General features: G+C 35.4%; 1 protein-coding gene across 1 annotated transcript in view; it reads right to left on the reverse strand.

Annotated features, from left to right (window-relative positions):
* Positions 1-17,073, reverse strand: part of LOC133630335 (zinc finger E-box-binding homeobox 1-like) — a 111,344-nt gene that overhangs the window by 24,524 nt on the left and 69,747 nt on the right. Inside the window, exon 2 of the mRNA XM_062021897.1 lies at positions 10,114-10,257. Coding sequence (XP_061877881.1) covers positions 10,114-10,257 — 144 coding nt within the window. The remainder of the gene's footprint in view (positions 1-10,113; positions 10,258-17,073) is intronic.

Here is a 17,073-nt window from a genome sequence, read left to right on the forward strand (position 1 = left end):
GAGTTTAGTGCCACAGTCCCACCAGGAGACTTTCATTTGCAGCAAAGTGGGTTAGACCGAGGAGGAGATTAGTGGGTGGCGGACATGTTTCATGGCAGCTTGCTTGTTTGCTGAGGATTTCATCAGCACCGGCAGAAGGAGCTTCAACTTAGGAAAGAACCCAGACCTACTCTGAATCAGGCTTTGAAGGAACTAGGCAGGGTTTCCCTTTCAATGTATTTGATTGTAGACCGAAGCACCACACCAAAATATTAGCCGCCACACCATCAATATGAGCTTTTTTTTCATGTAAAATGAAAATAAAGTAATATAATATATACTAGAGATGTGACTCTTTGATTTGATTCCATTCTTGGGGGTAAAGATTTGATTCAAAATCAATATTTTTGAATATCATTGGGTGGCAGTTCTATGATTCACTACATTCCTCCATAAAATAGACTGATTCATTTTTACATTACTGGAAGACACACACACTTCCTCACTCGGTGTGTTCACGGACCCTGGGACAAATGAACATTGTGACACACTTTAATTGAGTATTGTAACTTTAATAAGTATTTTATTGTCTTTTCAATAGCTCTCAAAGTGTTGAGTGGATTTTGTTTTGAAAAGGTTTTATTACAATGAATGTAATATTAGGAGAATGGAAAGGTGAGGTGTGCACACCCTTTAGCTGCTACGCTAAGTTAGCTAGCTACACGCTCACGTTTCTGATGATTTCCTTCTTTCATTCATAAATTCATTCTTTAATTGTGTGAGTGCTCCAAAGCATTCAAAGTGTTCAGCCTATTCGGGAATAGCAGGCGTTCCCGTGACAAATTACAAAAATTCCCAGATTTCCCAAATTTCCAGGACATTTTTCCCATTCAAAAAAAATTGGCCATTTTTCAAACTTCCACCATTTCCACATTTTCCAACCAATTCAACCCATTGCACCTTCAACATATTCCACTCATCCTGGACATTCAAACTATCATTTTTCCATGTTCAAAAAAATTCCAGGAATTGCCAGAATTCCCAGTTTTCCAAACCCTATTTTCACCCTTTTTTCCTTCCCCATTTTTCAACCCACTTCAACCTCTTAATCAGGACAAAAAAATGAAGTTGTTTTTTGAACCGGAAAAATTCCAGATTTTCCCGAAATTCCAGGAATTCCATAATACCATTTCTCAGTGAAATATTTTACTACAACATTTCTCGACCGATTTGAAAAACTGCAGCACCAACCATTTCAACTGTTTTAGCTTTTATTAAAAAAAAAATCCCTCTTTTCCCAAAATTCCCAAATTTCCATGAAATTCCCACTGAAAAGAATGGGACATTTTTCAAAGTTCCACAACTCCCACAATTTTTTGTATGATTCAAACCGTTCCAACTTCAGAATATTCAGCCTGTTCAGGAATTGTGTGCTCTAATTCAACAATTATAAAAAAAATTTTTTTTTAAATCCCACATTTCCAAGAATTTCCAGTTTTTAGGAACAATTTCCCCATTTAACATGAATGATCCATTTTTCAAATTTCCACAATTCCAACATTTTCCAACCGATTCAACCCATTGCACCTTCAACATATTCCACTCACCCTGGACATTCAAACTATTTTTCCATGTTCAAAAAAATTCCAGGAATTGCCAGAATTCCCAGTTTTCCAAACCCTATTTTCACCCTTTTTTCTGGCGACTACTCCTTCCACATTTTTCAACCCACTTCAACCTCTTAATCAGGACAAAAAAATGAAGTTGTTTTTTGAACTGGAAAAATTCCAGATTTTCCCATAATTCCAGGAATTCCATAATACCATTTCACAGTGAAATATTTTACTACAACATTTCTCGACCGATTTGAAAAACTGCAGCACCAACCATTTCAACTCATTCAGAACATTCAAATGTTTTAGCTTTTATTAAAAAAAATTCCCTCTTTTCCCAAAATTCCCAAATTTCCATGAAATTCCCACTGAAAAGAATGGGACATTTTTCAAAGTTGCACAACTCCCACAATTTTTTGTATGATTCAAACCGTTCCAACTTCAGAATATTCAGCCTGTTCAGGAATTGTGTGCTCTAATTCAACAATTATAAAAAATAAATTTAAAAAAATTCCCACATTTCCAAGAATTTCCAGTTTTTAGGGACAATTTCCCCATTCAACATGAATGATCCATTTTTCAAACTTCCACAATTCCCACATTTCCCAACCGATTCAACCCATTGCACCTTCAACATATTTCACTCATCCTGGACATTCAAACTATTATTCTTCCATTTTCAAAAAAATTCCAGGAATTGCCAGAATTCCCAGTTTTCCAAACCCTTTTTTCTTGCGACTACTCCTTCCCCATTTTTCAACCCACTTCAACCTCTTAATCAGGACAAAAAAATGAAGTTGTTTTTTGAACCGGAAAAATTCCAGATTTTCCCGAAATTCCAGGAATTCCATAATACAATTTCTCAGTGAAATACTATACTACTTGGACATTTCTCGACCGATTTGAAAAACTGCAGCACCAAACCATTCAGAACATTAAATTGTTTTAGCTTTTTAAAAAAAATATTCCCGCTTTTCCCGAAAATCACAAATTTCCATGAAATTCCCACTGAAAAGAATGGGACATTTTTCAAAGTTCCACAACTCCCACAATTTTTCTATGATTCAAACCGTTCCAACTTCAGAATATTCAGCCTGTTCAGGAATTGTGTGCTCTAATTCAACAATTATAAAAAAATGTAAAAAATTCCCGAATTTCCAAGAATTTCCAGTTTTTAGGGACATTTTCTCTATTCAACATGAATGATCTATTTTTCAAACTTCCACAATTCCCACATTTTCCAACCGATTCAACCCATTGCACCTTCAACATATTCCACTCACCCTGGACATTCAAACTATTTTTCCATGTTCAAATAAATTCCAGGAATTGCCAGAATTCCCAGTTTTCCAAACCCTATTTTCACCCTTTTTTCTGGCGACTACTCCTTCCCCATTTTTCAACCCACTTCAACCTCTTAATCAGGACAAAAAAATGAAGTTGTTTTTTGAACCGGAAAAATTCCAGATTTTCCCGAAATTCCAGGAATTCCATAATACCATTTCTCAGTGAAATATTTTACTACAACATTTCTCGACCGATTTGAAAAACTGCAGCACCAACCATTTCAACTCATTCAGAACATTCAAATGTTTTAGCTTTTATAAAAAAAATTCTCTCTTTTCCCAAAATTCCCAAATTTCCATGAAATTCCCACTGAAAAGAATGGGACATTTTTCAAAGTTCCACAACTCCCACAATTTTTCTATGATTCAAAGCGTTCCAACTTCAGAATATTCAGCCTGTTCAGGAATTGTGTGCTCTAATTCAACAATTATAAAAAATAAATTTTAAAAAATTCCCACATTTCCAAGAATTTCCAGTTTTTAGGGACAATTTCCCCATTCAACATGAATGATCCATTTTTCAAACTTCCACAATTCCCACATTTCCCAACCGATTCAACCCATTGCACCTTCAACATATTTCACTCATCCTGGACATTCAAACTATTATTCTTCCATTTTCAAAAAAATTCCAGGAATTGCCAGAATTCCCAGTTTTCCAAACCCTTTTTTCTTGCGACTACTCCTTCCCCATTTTTCAACCCACTTCAACCTCTTAATCAGGACAAAAAAATGAAGTTGTTTTTTGAACCGGAAAAATTCCAGATTTTCCCGAAATTCCAGGAATTCCATAATACAATTTCTCAGTGAAATACTATACTACTTGGACATTTCTCGACCGATTTGAAAAACTGCAGCACCAAACCATTCAGAACATTAAATTGTTTTAGCTTTTTAAAAAAAATATTCCCGCTTTTCCCGAAAATCACAAATTTCCATGAAATTCCCACTGAAAAGAATGGGACATTTTTCAAAGTTCCACAACTCCCACAATTTTTCTATGATTCAAACCGTTCCAACTTCAGAATATTCAGCCTGTTCAGGAATTGTGTGCTCTAATTCAACAATTATAAAAAAATGTAAAAAATTCCCGAATTTCCAAGAATTTCCAGTTTTTAGGGACATTTTCTCTATTCAACATGAATGATCTATTTTTCAAACTTCCACAATTCCCACATTTTCCAACCGATTCAACCCATTGCACCTTCAACATATTCCACTCACCCTGGACATTCAAACTATTTTTCCATGTTCAAATAAATTCCAGGAATTGCCAGAATTCCCAGTTTTCCAAACCCTATTTTCACCCTTTTTTCTGGCGACTACTCCTTCCCCATTTTTCAACCCACTTCAACCTCTTAATCAGGACAAAAAAATGAAGTTGTTTTTTGAACCGGAAAAATTCCAGATTTTCCCGAAATTCCAGGAATTCCATAATACCATTTCTCAGTGAAATATTTTACTACAACATTTCTCGACCGATTTGAAAAACTGCAGCACCAACCATTTCAACTCATTCAGAACATTCAAATGTTTTAGCTTTTATAAAAAAAATTCTCTCTTTTCCCAAAATTCCCAAATTTCCATGAAATTCCCACTGAAAAGAATGGGACATTTTTCAAAGTTCCACAACTCCCACAATTTTTCTATGATTCAAAGCGTTCCAACTTCAGAATATTCAGCCTGTTCAGGAATTGTGTGCTCTAATTCAACAATTATAAAAAATAAATTTTAAAAAATTCCCACATTTCCAAGAATTTCCAGTTTTTAGGGACAATTTCCCCATTCAACATGAATGATCCATTTTCAAACTTCCACAATTCCCACATTTCCCAACCGATTCAACCCATTGCACCTTCAACATATTTCACTCATCCTGGACATTCAAACTATTATTCTTCCATGTTCAAAAAAATTCCAGGAATTGCCAGAATTCCCAGTTTTCCAAACCCTATTTTCTGGCGACTACTCCTTCCCCATTTTTCAACCCACTTCAACCTCTTAATCAGGACAAAAAAATGAAGTTGTTTTTTGAACCGGAAAAATTCCAGATTTTCCCGAAATTCCAGGAATTCCATAATACCATTTCTCAGTGAAATATTATACTACTTGGACATTTCTCGACCGATTTGAAAAACTGCAGCACCAAACCATTCCGAACATTAAATTGTTTTAGCTTTTTTTCAAAAAAAATCCCGCTTTTCCCGAAAATAACAAATTTCCATGAAATTCCCACTGAAAAGAATGGGACATTTTTCAAAGTTCCACAACTCCCACAATTTTTTGTATGATTCAAACCGTTCCAACTTCAGAATATTCAGCCTGTTCAGGAATTGTGTGCTCTAATTCAACAATTATAAAAAATAAATTTAAAAAAATTCCCACATTTCCAAGAATTTCCAGTTTTTAGGGACATTTTCTCTATTCAACATGAATGATCTATTTTTCAAACTTGCACAATTCCCACATTTCCCAACCGATTCAACCCATTGCACCTTCAACATATTCCACTCACCCTGGACATTCAAACTATTATTCTTCCATGTTCAAAAAAATTCCAGGAATTGCCAGAATTCCCAGTTTTCCAAACCCTATTTTCACCCTTTTTTCTTGCGACTACTCCTTCCCCATTTTTCAACCCACTTCAACCTCTTAATCAGGACAAAAAAATGAAGTTGTTTTTTGAACTGGAAAAATTCCAGATTTTCCAGAAATTCCAGGAATTCCATAATACCATTTCACAGTGAAATATTTTACTACAACATTTCTCGACCGATTTGAAAAACTGCAGCACCAACCATGTCAACTCATTCAGAACATTCAAATGTTTTAGCTTTTATTTAAAAAAATTCTCTCTTTTCCCAAAATTCCCAAATTTCCATGAAATTCCCACTGAAAAGAATGGGACATTTTTCAAAGTTCCACATTTCCCACAATTTTTCTATGATTCAAACCGTTCCAACTTCAGAATATTCAGCCTGTTCAGGAATTGTGTGCTGTAATTCAACAATTACAATTTTTTTTTTTTTTTTTAAATCCCACATTTCCAAGAATTTCCAGTTTTTAGGAACAATTTCCCCATTCAACATGAATGATGCATTTTTCAAACTTCCACAATTCCCACATTTTCCAACCGATTCAACCCATTGCACCTTCAACATATTCCACTCACCCTGGACATTCAAACTATTTTTCCATGTTCAAAAAAATTCCAGGAATTGCCAAAATTCCCAGTTTTCCAAACCCCATTTCACCCTTTTTTCTTGCGACTACTCCTTCCACATTTTTCAACCCACTTCAACCTCTTAATCAGGACAAAAAAATGAAGTTGTTTTTGAACTGGAAAAATTCCAGATTTTCCAGAAATTCCAGGAATTCCATAATACCATTTCTCAGTGAAATATTTTACTACAACATTTCTCGACCGATTTGAAAAACTGCAGCACCAACCATGTCAACTCATTCAGAACATTCAAATGTTTTAGCTTTTATAAAAAAAAATTCTCTCTTTTCCCAAAATTCCCAAATTTCCATGAAATTCCCACTGAAAAGAATGGGACATTTTTCAAAGTTCCACAACTCCCACAAATTTTCTATGATTCAAAGCATTCCAACTTAAGAATATTCAGCCTGTTCAGGAATTGTGTGCTCTAATTCAACAATTATAAAAAATGTAAAAAATTCCCGCATTTCCAAGAATTTCCAGTTTTTAGGGACATTTTCTCTATTCAACATGAATGATCTATTTTTCAAACTTCCACAATTGCCACATTTTTCAACCGATTCAACCCATTGCACCTTCAACATATTCCACTCACCCTGGACATTCAAACAACCATATGTCTTTGTTCAACAAATTTCCAGGATTTCCATTTTTTTTTCTAACCTTATTTCCAACCTTTTTTAGTGCAATGACTCCTTTCACATTTTTCAACCCATTTCAAGCGTTCCACAGTCAAAACATTTCTCTTAGTCAGGACAAAAACTGAAGTTGTTTTTTGAACTGGAAAAATTCCCGGTTTTCCCAGAATTCCATAAAACCACTTCTCAGTAAAATTTTTTACTACTTCTACATTTCTCGACCGATTAGAACAATTCTAACACCAACCATTTCAACTCATTCAGAGCATTACTTTTTTTTTTTTAGCATTTTCAAAAAAATTCCCGCTTTTCCCTAAATTTCCATGAAATTGCCATTGAAAATAATGGGACATTTTTCAAAGTTCCACAACTCCCACATTTTTTATCTGATTCAAAGTGTTCCAACATCAAAATATTCCACCTGTTCAGGAATTGTGTGCTCTACTTCAACAATTATAAAAACAAATTCCTGGATTTCCTAAAATTCCCAGTTTTTAGGGACATCTTCCCCATTCAAAATGCATGATCCATTTTTCAAACTTCCACATTTTCCACATTTTTCAAGCTATTCAAAGCATTCCACCTTCAACACATTCAAATCATCCCGGAAATTTAAACAACCATTTTTCCACATTTAACAAATTTCCAGGAATTCCTGTTTTTTCTAACCTTATTTCACACCTTTTTTAGTGCTATCACTCCTTTCACATTTTCAACCCATTTCAAGCGTTCCACCGTCAAAACATTTCTCTTCGTCAGGACAAAAACTGAAGTTGTTTTTTGAACTGGAAAAATTCCCGGTTTTCCCGGAATTCCATAAAACCACTTCTCAGTAAAAAATGTTACTACTTCAACATTTCTCGACCAATTAGAACAATTCTAACACCAACCATTTCAACTCATTCAGAGCATTCCATTTTTTTTTTTAGCATTTTCAAAAAAATTCCCGCTTTTCCCTAAATTTCCATGAAATTGCCATTGAAAATAATGGGACATTTTTCAAAGTTACACAACTCCCACATTTTTTATCTGATTCAAACCATTCCAACATCAAAATATTCCTGGATTAAAAACTAATTCCTGGATTTCCTAAAATTCCCAGTTTTTAGGGACATCTTCCCCATTCAAAATGAATGATCCATTTTTCAAACTTCCACAATTCCCACATTTTTCAACACATTCAAAGCATTCCACCTTCAACACATTCAAATCATCCCGGAAATTTAAACAACCATTTTTCCACATTTAACAAATTTCCAGGAATTCCTGTTTTTTTCTAACCTTATTTCACACCTTTTTTAGTGCTATGACTCCTTTTACATTTTTCAACCCATTTCAAGCGTTCCACCGTCAAAACATTCCTCTTCGTCAGGACAAAAACTGAAGTTGTTTTTTGAACTGGAAAAATTCCCGCTTTTCCCGAAATTTTCGTAAAACCACTTCTCAGTAAAAAAAATTATACTTCAACATTTCTCGACCGATTAGAAAAATTCCAACACCAACCATTTCAACTCATTCAGAGCATTCAATTATTTTTGGGGGGAATTTTCAAAAAATGTCCCGCTTTTCCCTAAATTCCCAAATTTCCATGAAACTGCCATTGAAAATAATGGGACATTTCTCAAAGTTCCACAACTCCCACATTTTTAATCCGATTCAAACTGTTCCGACATCAAAATATTCAGTTTGTTCGGGAATTGTGTGCTCTACTTCAACAATTGTAAAAACAAATTCCTGGATTTCCTAAAATTCCCAGTTTTTAGGGACATTTTCCCCATTCAAAATGAATGATCCATTTTCAAACTTCCACAATTCTCAAATTTTTCAACCTATTCCAACCATTCCACCATCAACTCATCCTGGAAATTTAAACAACCGTGTTTCCACATTCAACACATTTCCAGGAATTCCTGTTGATTTCTAATCAGCGATGACTCCTTTCACATTTCAAGTGTTCCACTGTCAAAACATTCCTTTTAGTCAGGACAAAAACTGAAGTTGGTTTAAGAACTTGAAAAATTCCCAGTTTTCCCCAAATTCCGTAATAGCATTTCTCAATTAAAAAACTGTTACAACTTCAACATTTCTTGACTGATTTAAACAATTCCAACACCAACCAATTCAGCTCATTCAGGACATTCACGCTCCTAAATCATTTTTTTTTAAATCCCGCTTTTCCCCAAATTTCCAGGAAGTTCCCATTGAAATGAATGGGACATTTTTCCGAGTTGCACAATTGCCACATTTTTCAAGCATTGTCTCGCTGTGACGTCACACTTCCTGTGTCGCCTGCAACCTCGCTACACACCTGCTACCTGTTTCCTCACTCACACACACACACACACACACACACACACACACACACACACACACACACACACACACACACACACACACACACACACACACACACACACACACACACACACACACACACACACACACACACACACACACGTGAGCTGGCTGACAGTAAAGTAGACAACATACTCAAGTAGCACATTTTTAACGGCCTGCGACAAAATCGTTAGCATTATAAGATTAGCATGCTAGCTTTTTGGAAAATTTTGCAGGTAAACACCTTAGCGTCAAATGTCTACCAGTTAGCATGCTAACATGAGTATGCTGGCCTTTTTTTTCTTTTAACTAATTTTGTAGGTTTACACCTCCAGTCATATTTTGCTACTTGATGCATGCTAACAATGGTATGCTAACTTTTTGTTGTGTTACTTTTGTGTGTGTATACACCTCTGTCATATTTTGCTACTTGATGCATGTTAAGTATTTGTAACATTTTGTACAGATGTGTACCTCCCAGAGTAAAATATTTTGGTACTTGACAAAGTATTGCTAACGTTAGAATGCTAACATTTTTTGTGCTAACTTTGTGTGTGTATACACCTCTGTCATATTTTGCTACTTGATGCAGGCTAAGTATTTGTAGCATTTAGTACAGATGTGTACCTCCCAGAGTAATATATTTTGGTACTTGACAAAGTATACCTGTTAGCATGCTAACTTTTTTGTGCTAACTTTGTGTGTGTATACACTGCCGTCATATTTTGCTACTTGATGCATGCTAAGTATTTGTAACATTTTGTCCAGAGTAATATATTTGCACACTTTTTAAAGCTTAGTTTAGCAAGTATACACCTCATGGTCATATATTTGAGTTTTTCACTAATGCTAACTGTAAGCATGCTATTGTTAGCATTTTTTTTTTTTTTGCTCATTTTGCCTATGAGTGGTGTATATGGTGTTACTTGAAGCGTGTGATGTGTGGGTGGGACCCTGGAGCGTCCAGCCGGTCTCACCTGGGTCCCAGAGCCCCCTGGGGTGGTCCTGGTCTGGCAGGGTGCTGTCGCAGTCCGCCAGGCTGCCTTCCTCCTCCACGATGTGCAGCTTGTCCTCATCGTCAGAGTCTGTGGCCGCCTCCGCCGCATTGTTGTAGCTGATGACTGGGGAAGATGACAGGAAGTTAGTTTGATTTTGAAAAAAAAAAAAAAACAAGGATGTGTGTGATAAAGTGTGCTAACTTTTTTGGCCAATTTTGCAGCCAAACACCTCAGAATCAAACCTTAATACTTGACACACGCTAACTGTTAGCATGCTAACGTTAGCATTCTCAGATCCAGACATCGGCATGCTAACTTTTTTTAGCCAATTTTGCAGCCGAACACCCAGAATCATACAACTTAATACTTGACACACGCTAACTGTTAGCTTGCTAACGTTAGCATTCTCAGATCCAGACATCGGCATGCTAACTTTTTTTAGCCAATTTTGCAGCCGAACACCCAGAATCATACAACTTAATACTTGACACACGCTAACTGTTAGCATGCTATTGATGTTAGCATACCAACATAAGCATGCTAACTTATTTGCTAATTTTACATGCATATGCTTAATAGTCATTGGCGCATTTGAACTGTTAGCATGCCAACATTAATATGCAAGTATAACAAAATTAGCATACTAACGTTTTAGCTAATCTTACATGCATAATAGTCGTATGACTTGGTACGTGGCGCATGCTAATGGTAACATTTTAGCATACTAAGAGTAGCATGCTAATTGTTAAGCTAATTTTACATTCATATGCTTCAAAGTCATATGACTTGGTACTTGATGCATTCTAAATGTTAGCATTTCAGCATTCACATGCAGCTAATTTCTCCCCAGATCTTATATCCCATTCGTCTCTGGAATGTTCTACTCTGCGATGCTTTTGTTTTGTCTTTAGAATGTATGGCGGGCCAATAAAAAAAACAATCAGAAAGAAGAGGAGGAGGAGAAAAGGATGAAGCACGAGTGCAGAGAGAAAGGATAAATGGTTGGTGGGTGGGTGGTGTCATGTTGGAGGAACAGATCATCTTCCTGCCAAATGGTCGGCAGCTCTGCAACAAAGGTGTCGGTGTCGCACCAACAAAAGCTGTAAGGCCGACAGCTGCCCCTATTAGCGCTAGCATGCTAACGGGCGGCAGCGGGACCACTCCTACGCACGCGAGAAACGACTCATCGCCAGGCGGGGGAGGCCACGCTCTTATCAAACTCCTCCAAGTTTAGCGTGTCCGACAAATAATCAAGCGTTTAGCTGGTCCGTGACCTGTATCCCTAGATCACAACAAATAATCAAGCGTTTCGCTGGTCCGTGACCTGTATCCCTAGATCACACATTACTCCTCAAACATGCTATTGATTGAGCTAATGTGCCACAATCCATGGCAGCTAAAGCAAACATGACTGGAATACAGAAAAGGGATTCAAGGTAGCCTCCAAACGCTAACGCTCACATAGCGGCGGGAGACACGGCTTAGGAAATGAGGTGCTTCTCAAAATAAAAACAGCTTTCAAAACATGCTAATGTAAATTTTCTAAATGTAAGTAAATTGTCATGAAGTTTGTTTACTGCTAGTCTGACATCTTAGCCTACTAGCTACAAGCGTGTTAGCTAGCTCGCATGATGAACAATCTAAAAACATTTTTAACATGCTAAAGTAAGTCCTGAAAATAGATAAACTGTCTAATCATTCATGAAATGAAGTAAATTGTAGTGAAGTTTGTTTACTGCTAGTCTGACATCTTAGCTTACTAGCTACAAGCGTGTTAGCTAGCTCGCATGATGAACAATCTAAAAACATTTTTAACATGCTAAAGTAAGTCCTGAAAATAGATAAACTGTCTAATCATTCATGAAATGAAGTAAATTGTAGTGAAGTTTGTTTATTGCTAGTCTGACATCTTAGCCTACTAGCTACAAGCGTGTTAGCTAGCTGGTATAACGAGCCATTTTAGATTTAAAAAAAAAAATAAAATAACTTCACATGAGTGGGATCCAAAAGGGTCCCACTCATAAAAGTGGTAAAAAAGTCTTACATTTTAATTTTTGAAATCTTTAGATCAACTTGACATCCATACGGAGCCCCTAAAGCAGGGGTCGGGAACCTTTTGGGCTGAGAGAGCCATGAAAGCCAAATATTTGAAAGTGTATTTCCGTGAGAGCCATATAATATGTTTGAACACTGAATACAACTAAATGTGTGCATTTTTAAGTAAGACCAACATTTTTAGAGTATAATAAGTATCTTATTCTTTTTAATAACATTGTTATTCTGAAACTAACCAATAATAAAGAAATTACTTCTTACTATTAATGCAACTTCTTAAACAGGTGCGGTAGAAAATGGATGGATGGATTAAAATGCATGAGAATGTTTTATATTTTGAACGTTATTTTTTGAACGTTATTTTTTAACACCGTGATTACCAGCGGAATTAATCATTACTTATGGTGTTAAGCAATGTCAGCTAAGATTGATCTGAGAGCCAGATGCAGTCATCAAAAGAGCCACATCTGGCTCCAGAGCCTTAGGTTGCCTACCCCAAAGTTTAAAGTTTTTATAATTATTCATGTATCTTTTTTTTAGACATGTATCTCGTACACACTAGAAAATATCTTGTGCGCACGAGAAAATGTCTCGTGCGCACGAGAAACTTTTTATAAAGTTATAAAAAATAAATAAAAACAATAAAAAAAATTTTTTTTTTAGACATGTGTCTCGAGAAATTATAAAAAAAAAGTATTATTTTTTTTAAGACATGTATCTCGTGTGCATGAGAAACTATCTGGTGCGCACGAGATACATGTCTAAAAAAAATAAAAAAAATAAAAAAATGTATATATACATTTTTTTTTTTTTTTAATAACTTTATAACAAGTTTCTCGTGCGCACGAGAAACTTTTGATAAAGTTATAAAAAAAAAAAAAAATTTAATTATAATTTTTTAATTAATTTTTTTATAACTTTATAAAAACTTTCTCACGCGCACGAGATACATGTCTAAAAAATACAAATAAATCAAAAAATTAAAATACATTTTTTTTCCCCCATGTCCCTTTAGGGGCTCTGTACTTGTATCTGTTGATTTGAATATTTTTTTTACATTTTTTTTTGTTGAATGTTTTCTTGTTTGTTTTATGTCCTTTTTGTCATAGGAAACTTTTTATAGCAAACACAAAATATTAAACTTTTTTTTTTATAACTTTATAACAAGTTTCTCGTGCGCACGAGAAACTTTTGATAAAGTTATAAAAAAAAAAAGTTTTTTAAATTATAATTTTTGTAATTTTTTTTTTATAACTTTATAAAAACTTTCTCATGCAAACGAGATACATGTCTAAAAAATACAAATAAATAAAAACGTTTAAATACATTTTTTTGCCGTTTTTATTTTTTTAATGTTTTCTTGTTTGTTTTATGTCCTTTTTGTTATAGGAAACTTTTTATAGCAAACACAAAATATGAATTTTTTTTTTTTATAACTTTATAACAAGTTTCTCGTGCGCACGAGAAACTTTTGATAAAGTTATAAAATACATTTTTTTTTAAATTATAATTTTTTAATTTTTTTTTTTATAACTTTATAAAAACTTTCTCATGCGCACGAGATACATGTCTAAAAAATACAAATAAATAAAAACACTTAAATACATTTTTTTGCCCCCATGTCCCTTTAGGGGCTCTGTACTTCTATCTGTTGATTTGAATATTTTTTTTTTATTTTTTTTTTTTTTTTAATGTTTTCTTGTTTGTTTTATGTCCTTTTTGTCATAGGAAACTTTTTATAGCAAACAGAAAATATGAAATATTTTCTTTATAAAATATTTCAAAGTGTAATTTTCAATGTGATTTAATTGGAGTCTTAAACATGTCAATACTTCATAACATTGATTTTGATTCATTATTATTTTTTGAGCAAAGACAATATTTTTATTCCCACTAAAATGATTGAGGGGTCCCACTCATAAAAATAATTCATACGTTTTATTTATTTTTTTTACTTTCAACACTTCAATCTTTAGATCAACTTCACATCTGTCAGTTCTTTTTTTTTTTATTAACGTTTGTTTTTTGTCTGGTTTAAGGCAAACACACAAAATATGCAATATTGTCACCCAAATTTTTTTTTCAAAATGTAATATTTAATAATAATATAATACAATAATAATGAATATGCAAATGTACCCTTTGTTCCCTTACAAAGTATATTATACTAAATATTACTACTACTAGTACACAGACATTTTAGCTGAGGATTGTAGTTTAGTTGAGAACATGTACTACTATTGTATGTACTACAATAACAGAGTACATGAAAGTACTTCTCCTGTCTTGTATTAGGAGGACATGTACTACTATTGTATGTACTACAATAACAGAGTACATGAAAGTACTTCTCCTCCTGTCTTGTATTAGGAGGACATGTACTACTATTGTATGTACTACAATAATAGAGTACATGAAAGTACTTCTCCTCCTGTCTTGTATTAGGAGGACATGTACTACTATTGTATGTACTACAATAGAGTACATGAAAGTACTTCTCCTCCTTCCTTGTATTAGGAGGACATGTACTACTATTGTATGTACTACAATAGAGTACATGAAAATACTTCTCCTCCTGTCTTGTAATAGGAGGACATGTACTACTATTGTATGTACTACAATAACAGAGTACATGAAAGTACTTCTCCTCCTGTCTTGTATTAGGAGGACATGTACTACTATTGTATGTACTACAATAATAGAGTACATGAAAGTACTTCTCCTCCTGTCTTGTATTAGGAGGACATGTACTACTATTGTATGTACTACAATAGAGTACATGAAAGTACTTCTCCTCCTGCCTTGTATTAGGAGGACATGTACTACTATTGTATGTACTACAATAGAGTACATGAAAATACTTCTCCTCCTGTCTTGTAATAGGAGGACATGTACTACTATTGTATGTACTACAATAACAGAGTACATGAAAGTACTTCTCCTGTCTTGTATTAGGAGGACATGTACTACTATTGTATGTACTACAATAGAGTACATGAAAGTACTTCTCCTCCTGTCTTGTATTAGGAGGACATGTACTACTATTGTATGTACTACAATAGAGTACATGAAAGTACTTTTCCTCCTGTCTTGTATTAGGAGGACATGTACTACTATAGAAGTACTTCTCCACCTGGGAGCAGAGTACTAGGAAGTACCACAAACATTGAGACATGAGTACAAACTTTGCCGACACACAGTCTGTCCCTGAACGCCACAGTGCTATTTTCATGCTAACCGCTACAAGAATGCCAGCGCCAACAAAGCGTTTCCATCCAGACCTCAAGTATGTGGTCCCAAGGTGAGGTCCATGTGGTAGAGCAGCAGCCTTCCTAGATCAAGTCAGACAACATGTAGTACTCTGACTAACTATACTTTGACAATGAGTTGAACACAATACAATTGACCACATATATTCTTTTTCCCTACGCTTTGAACCCGGCGGCTAATAAAAGGGTGTGGCTAAATAATGTTTTGTGTTCAACAAATAGTTTTCAACACTGTAAAGGAGTGTTGTTGTTGTTGTTTGTGCCATGGCGCCATCTTTTGGACTTCCTGTCTTGTTTGTTGCACCGGTCCATAGCGTTTCTACTCGTATGGATTCTTCATTCATCACCCCGAGCAACGTTTGTAAGTTTTACAATATAACTAAAACTATTATTGCTTACTAAAGGAGTGTTTTCATGCATATTTGTAATGACACAATGTACAAGTTAAGGTTAGCATGATGGAATGCACAAGTTAAGGTTAGCATGATGGAATGTACAAGTTAAGGTTAGCATGACGGAATGTACAAGTTAAGGTTAGCATGATGGAATGTACAAGTTAAGGTTAGCATGATGGAATGCACAAGTTAAGGTTAGCATGATGGAATGTTGAGCAAACATATTTCACAGAGGAACATGAGAGATTTAGATGCAGGAAATGCATGGAGATGAGATGACAGCTACACAACAGCTAAGCACACAATAGCACCAAGCTAGTCACAGGTAATAATCATTGAACATGATTGCAGTCGAAAACATTGACGGTTGTGTACTCTATTGTTAGTAGTGTATTGATTGTGTGTAAAGTGTGTGATATCATGTGCGATACAAGCAGTCCTGCAGCGTGTTTACTCCTGTGTGATATCATGTGCGATACAAGCAGTCCTGCAGCGTGTTTACTCGTGTGTGTGATATCATGGGCGATACAAGCAGTCCTGCGGCGTGTTTACTTGTGTGTGATATCATGTGCGATACAAGCGTTCCTGCAGCGTGTTTACTCGTGTGTGATATCATGTGTGATACAAGCAGTCCTACAGTGCGTTTACTCATGTGTGATATCATGTGCGACACAATCAGTCCTGCAGAGTGTTTACTTGTGTGTGATATCATGTGTGATACAATCAGTCGTGCAGTGTTTACTTGTGTGTGATATCATGTGCGATACAAGCAGTCCTGCAGCGTGTTTACTCCTGTGTGATATCATGTGCGATACAAGCAGTCCTGCAGCGTGTTTACTCGTGTGTGTGATATCATGGGCGATACAAGCAGTCCTGCGGCGTGTTTACTTGTGTGTGATATCATGTGCGATACAAGCATTCCTGCAGCGTGTTTACTCGTGTGTGATATCATGTGTGATACAAGCAGTCCTACAGCGCGTTTACTCATGTGTGATATCATGTGCGATACAAGCAGTCCTGCAGCGTGTTTACTCGTGTGTGTGATATCATGGGCAATACAAGCAGTCCTGCAGTGTTTACTTGTGTGTGATATCATGTGTGATACAAGCAGTCCTGCAGCGTGTTTACTCCTGTGTGATATCATGTGCGATACAAGCAGTCCTGCAGCGTGTTTACTCGTGTGTGATATCATGGGCGATACAAGCAGTCCTGCGGCGTGT

This window comes from Entelurus aequoreus, linkage group LG15, assembly GCF_033978785.1.
Source record: "Entelurus aequoreus isolate RoL-2023_Sb linkage group LG15, RoL_Eaeq_v1.1, whole genome shotgun sequence".
In the NCBI taxonomy this organism is placed as follows: Eukaryota; Metazoa; Chordata; class Actinopteri; order Syngnathiformes; family Syngnathidae; genus Entelurus; species Entelurus aequoreus.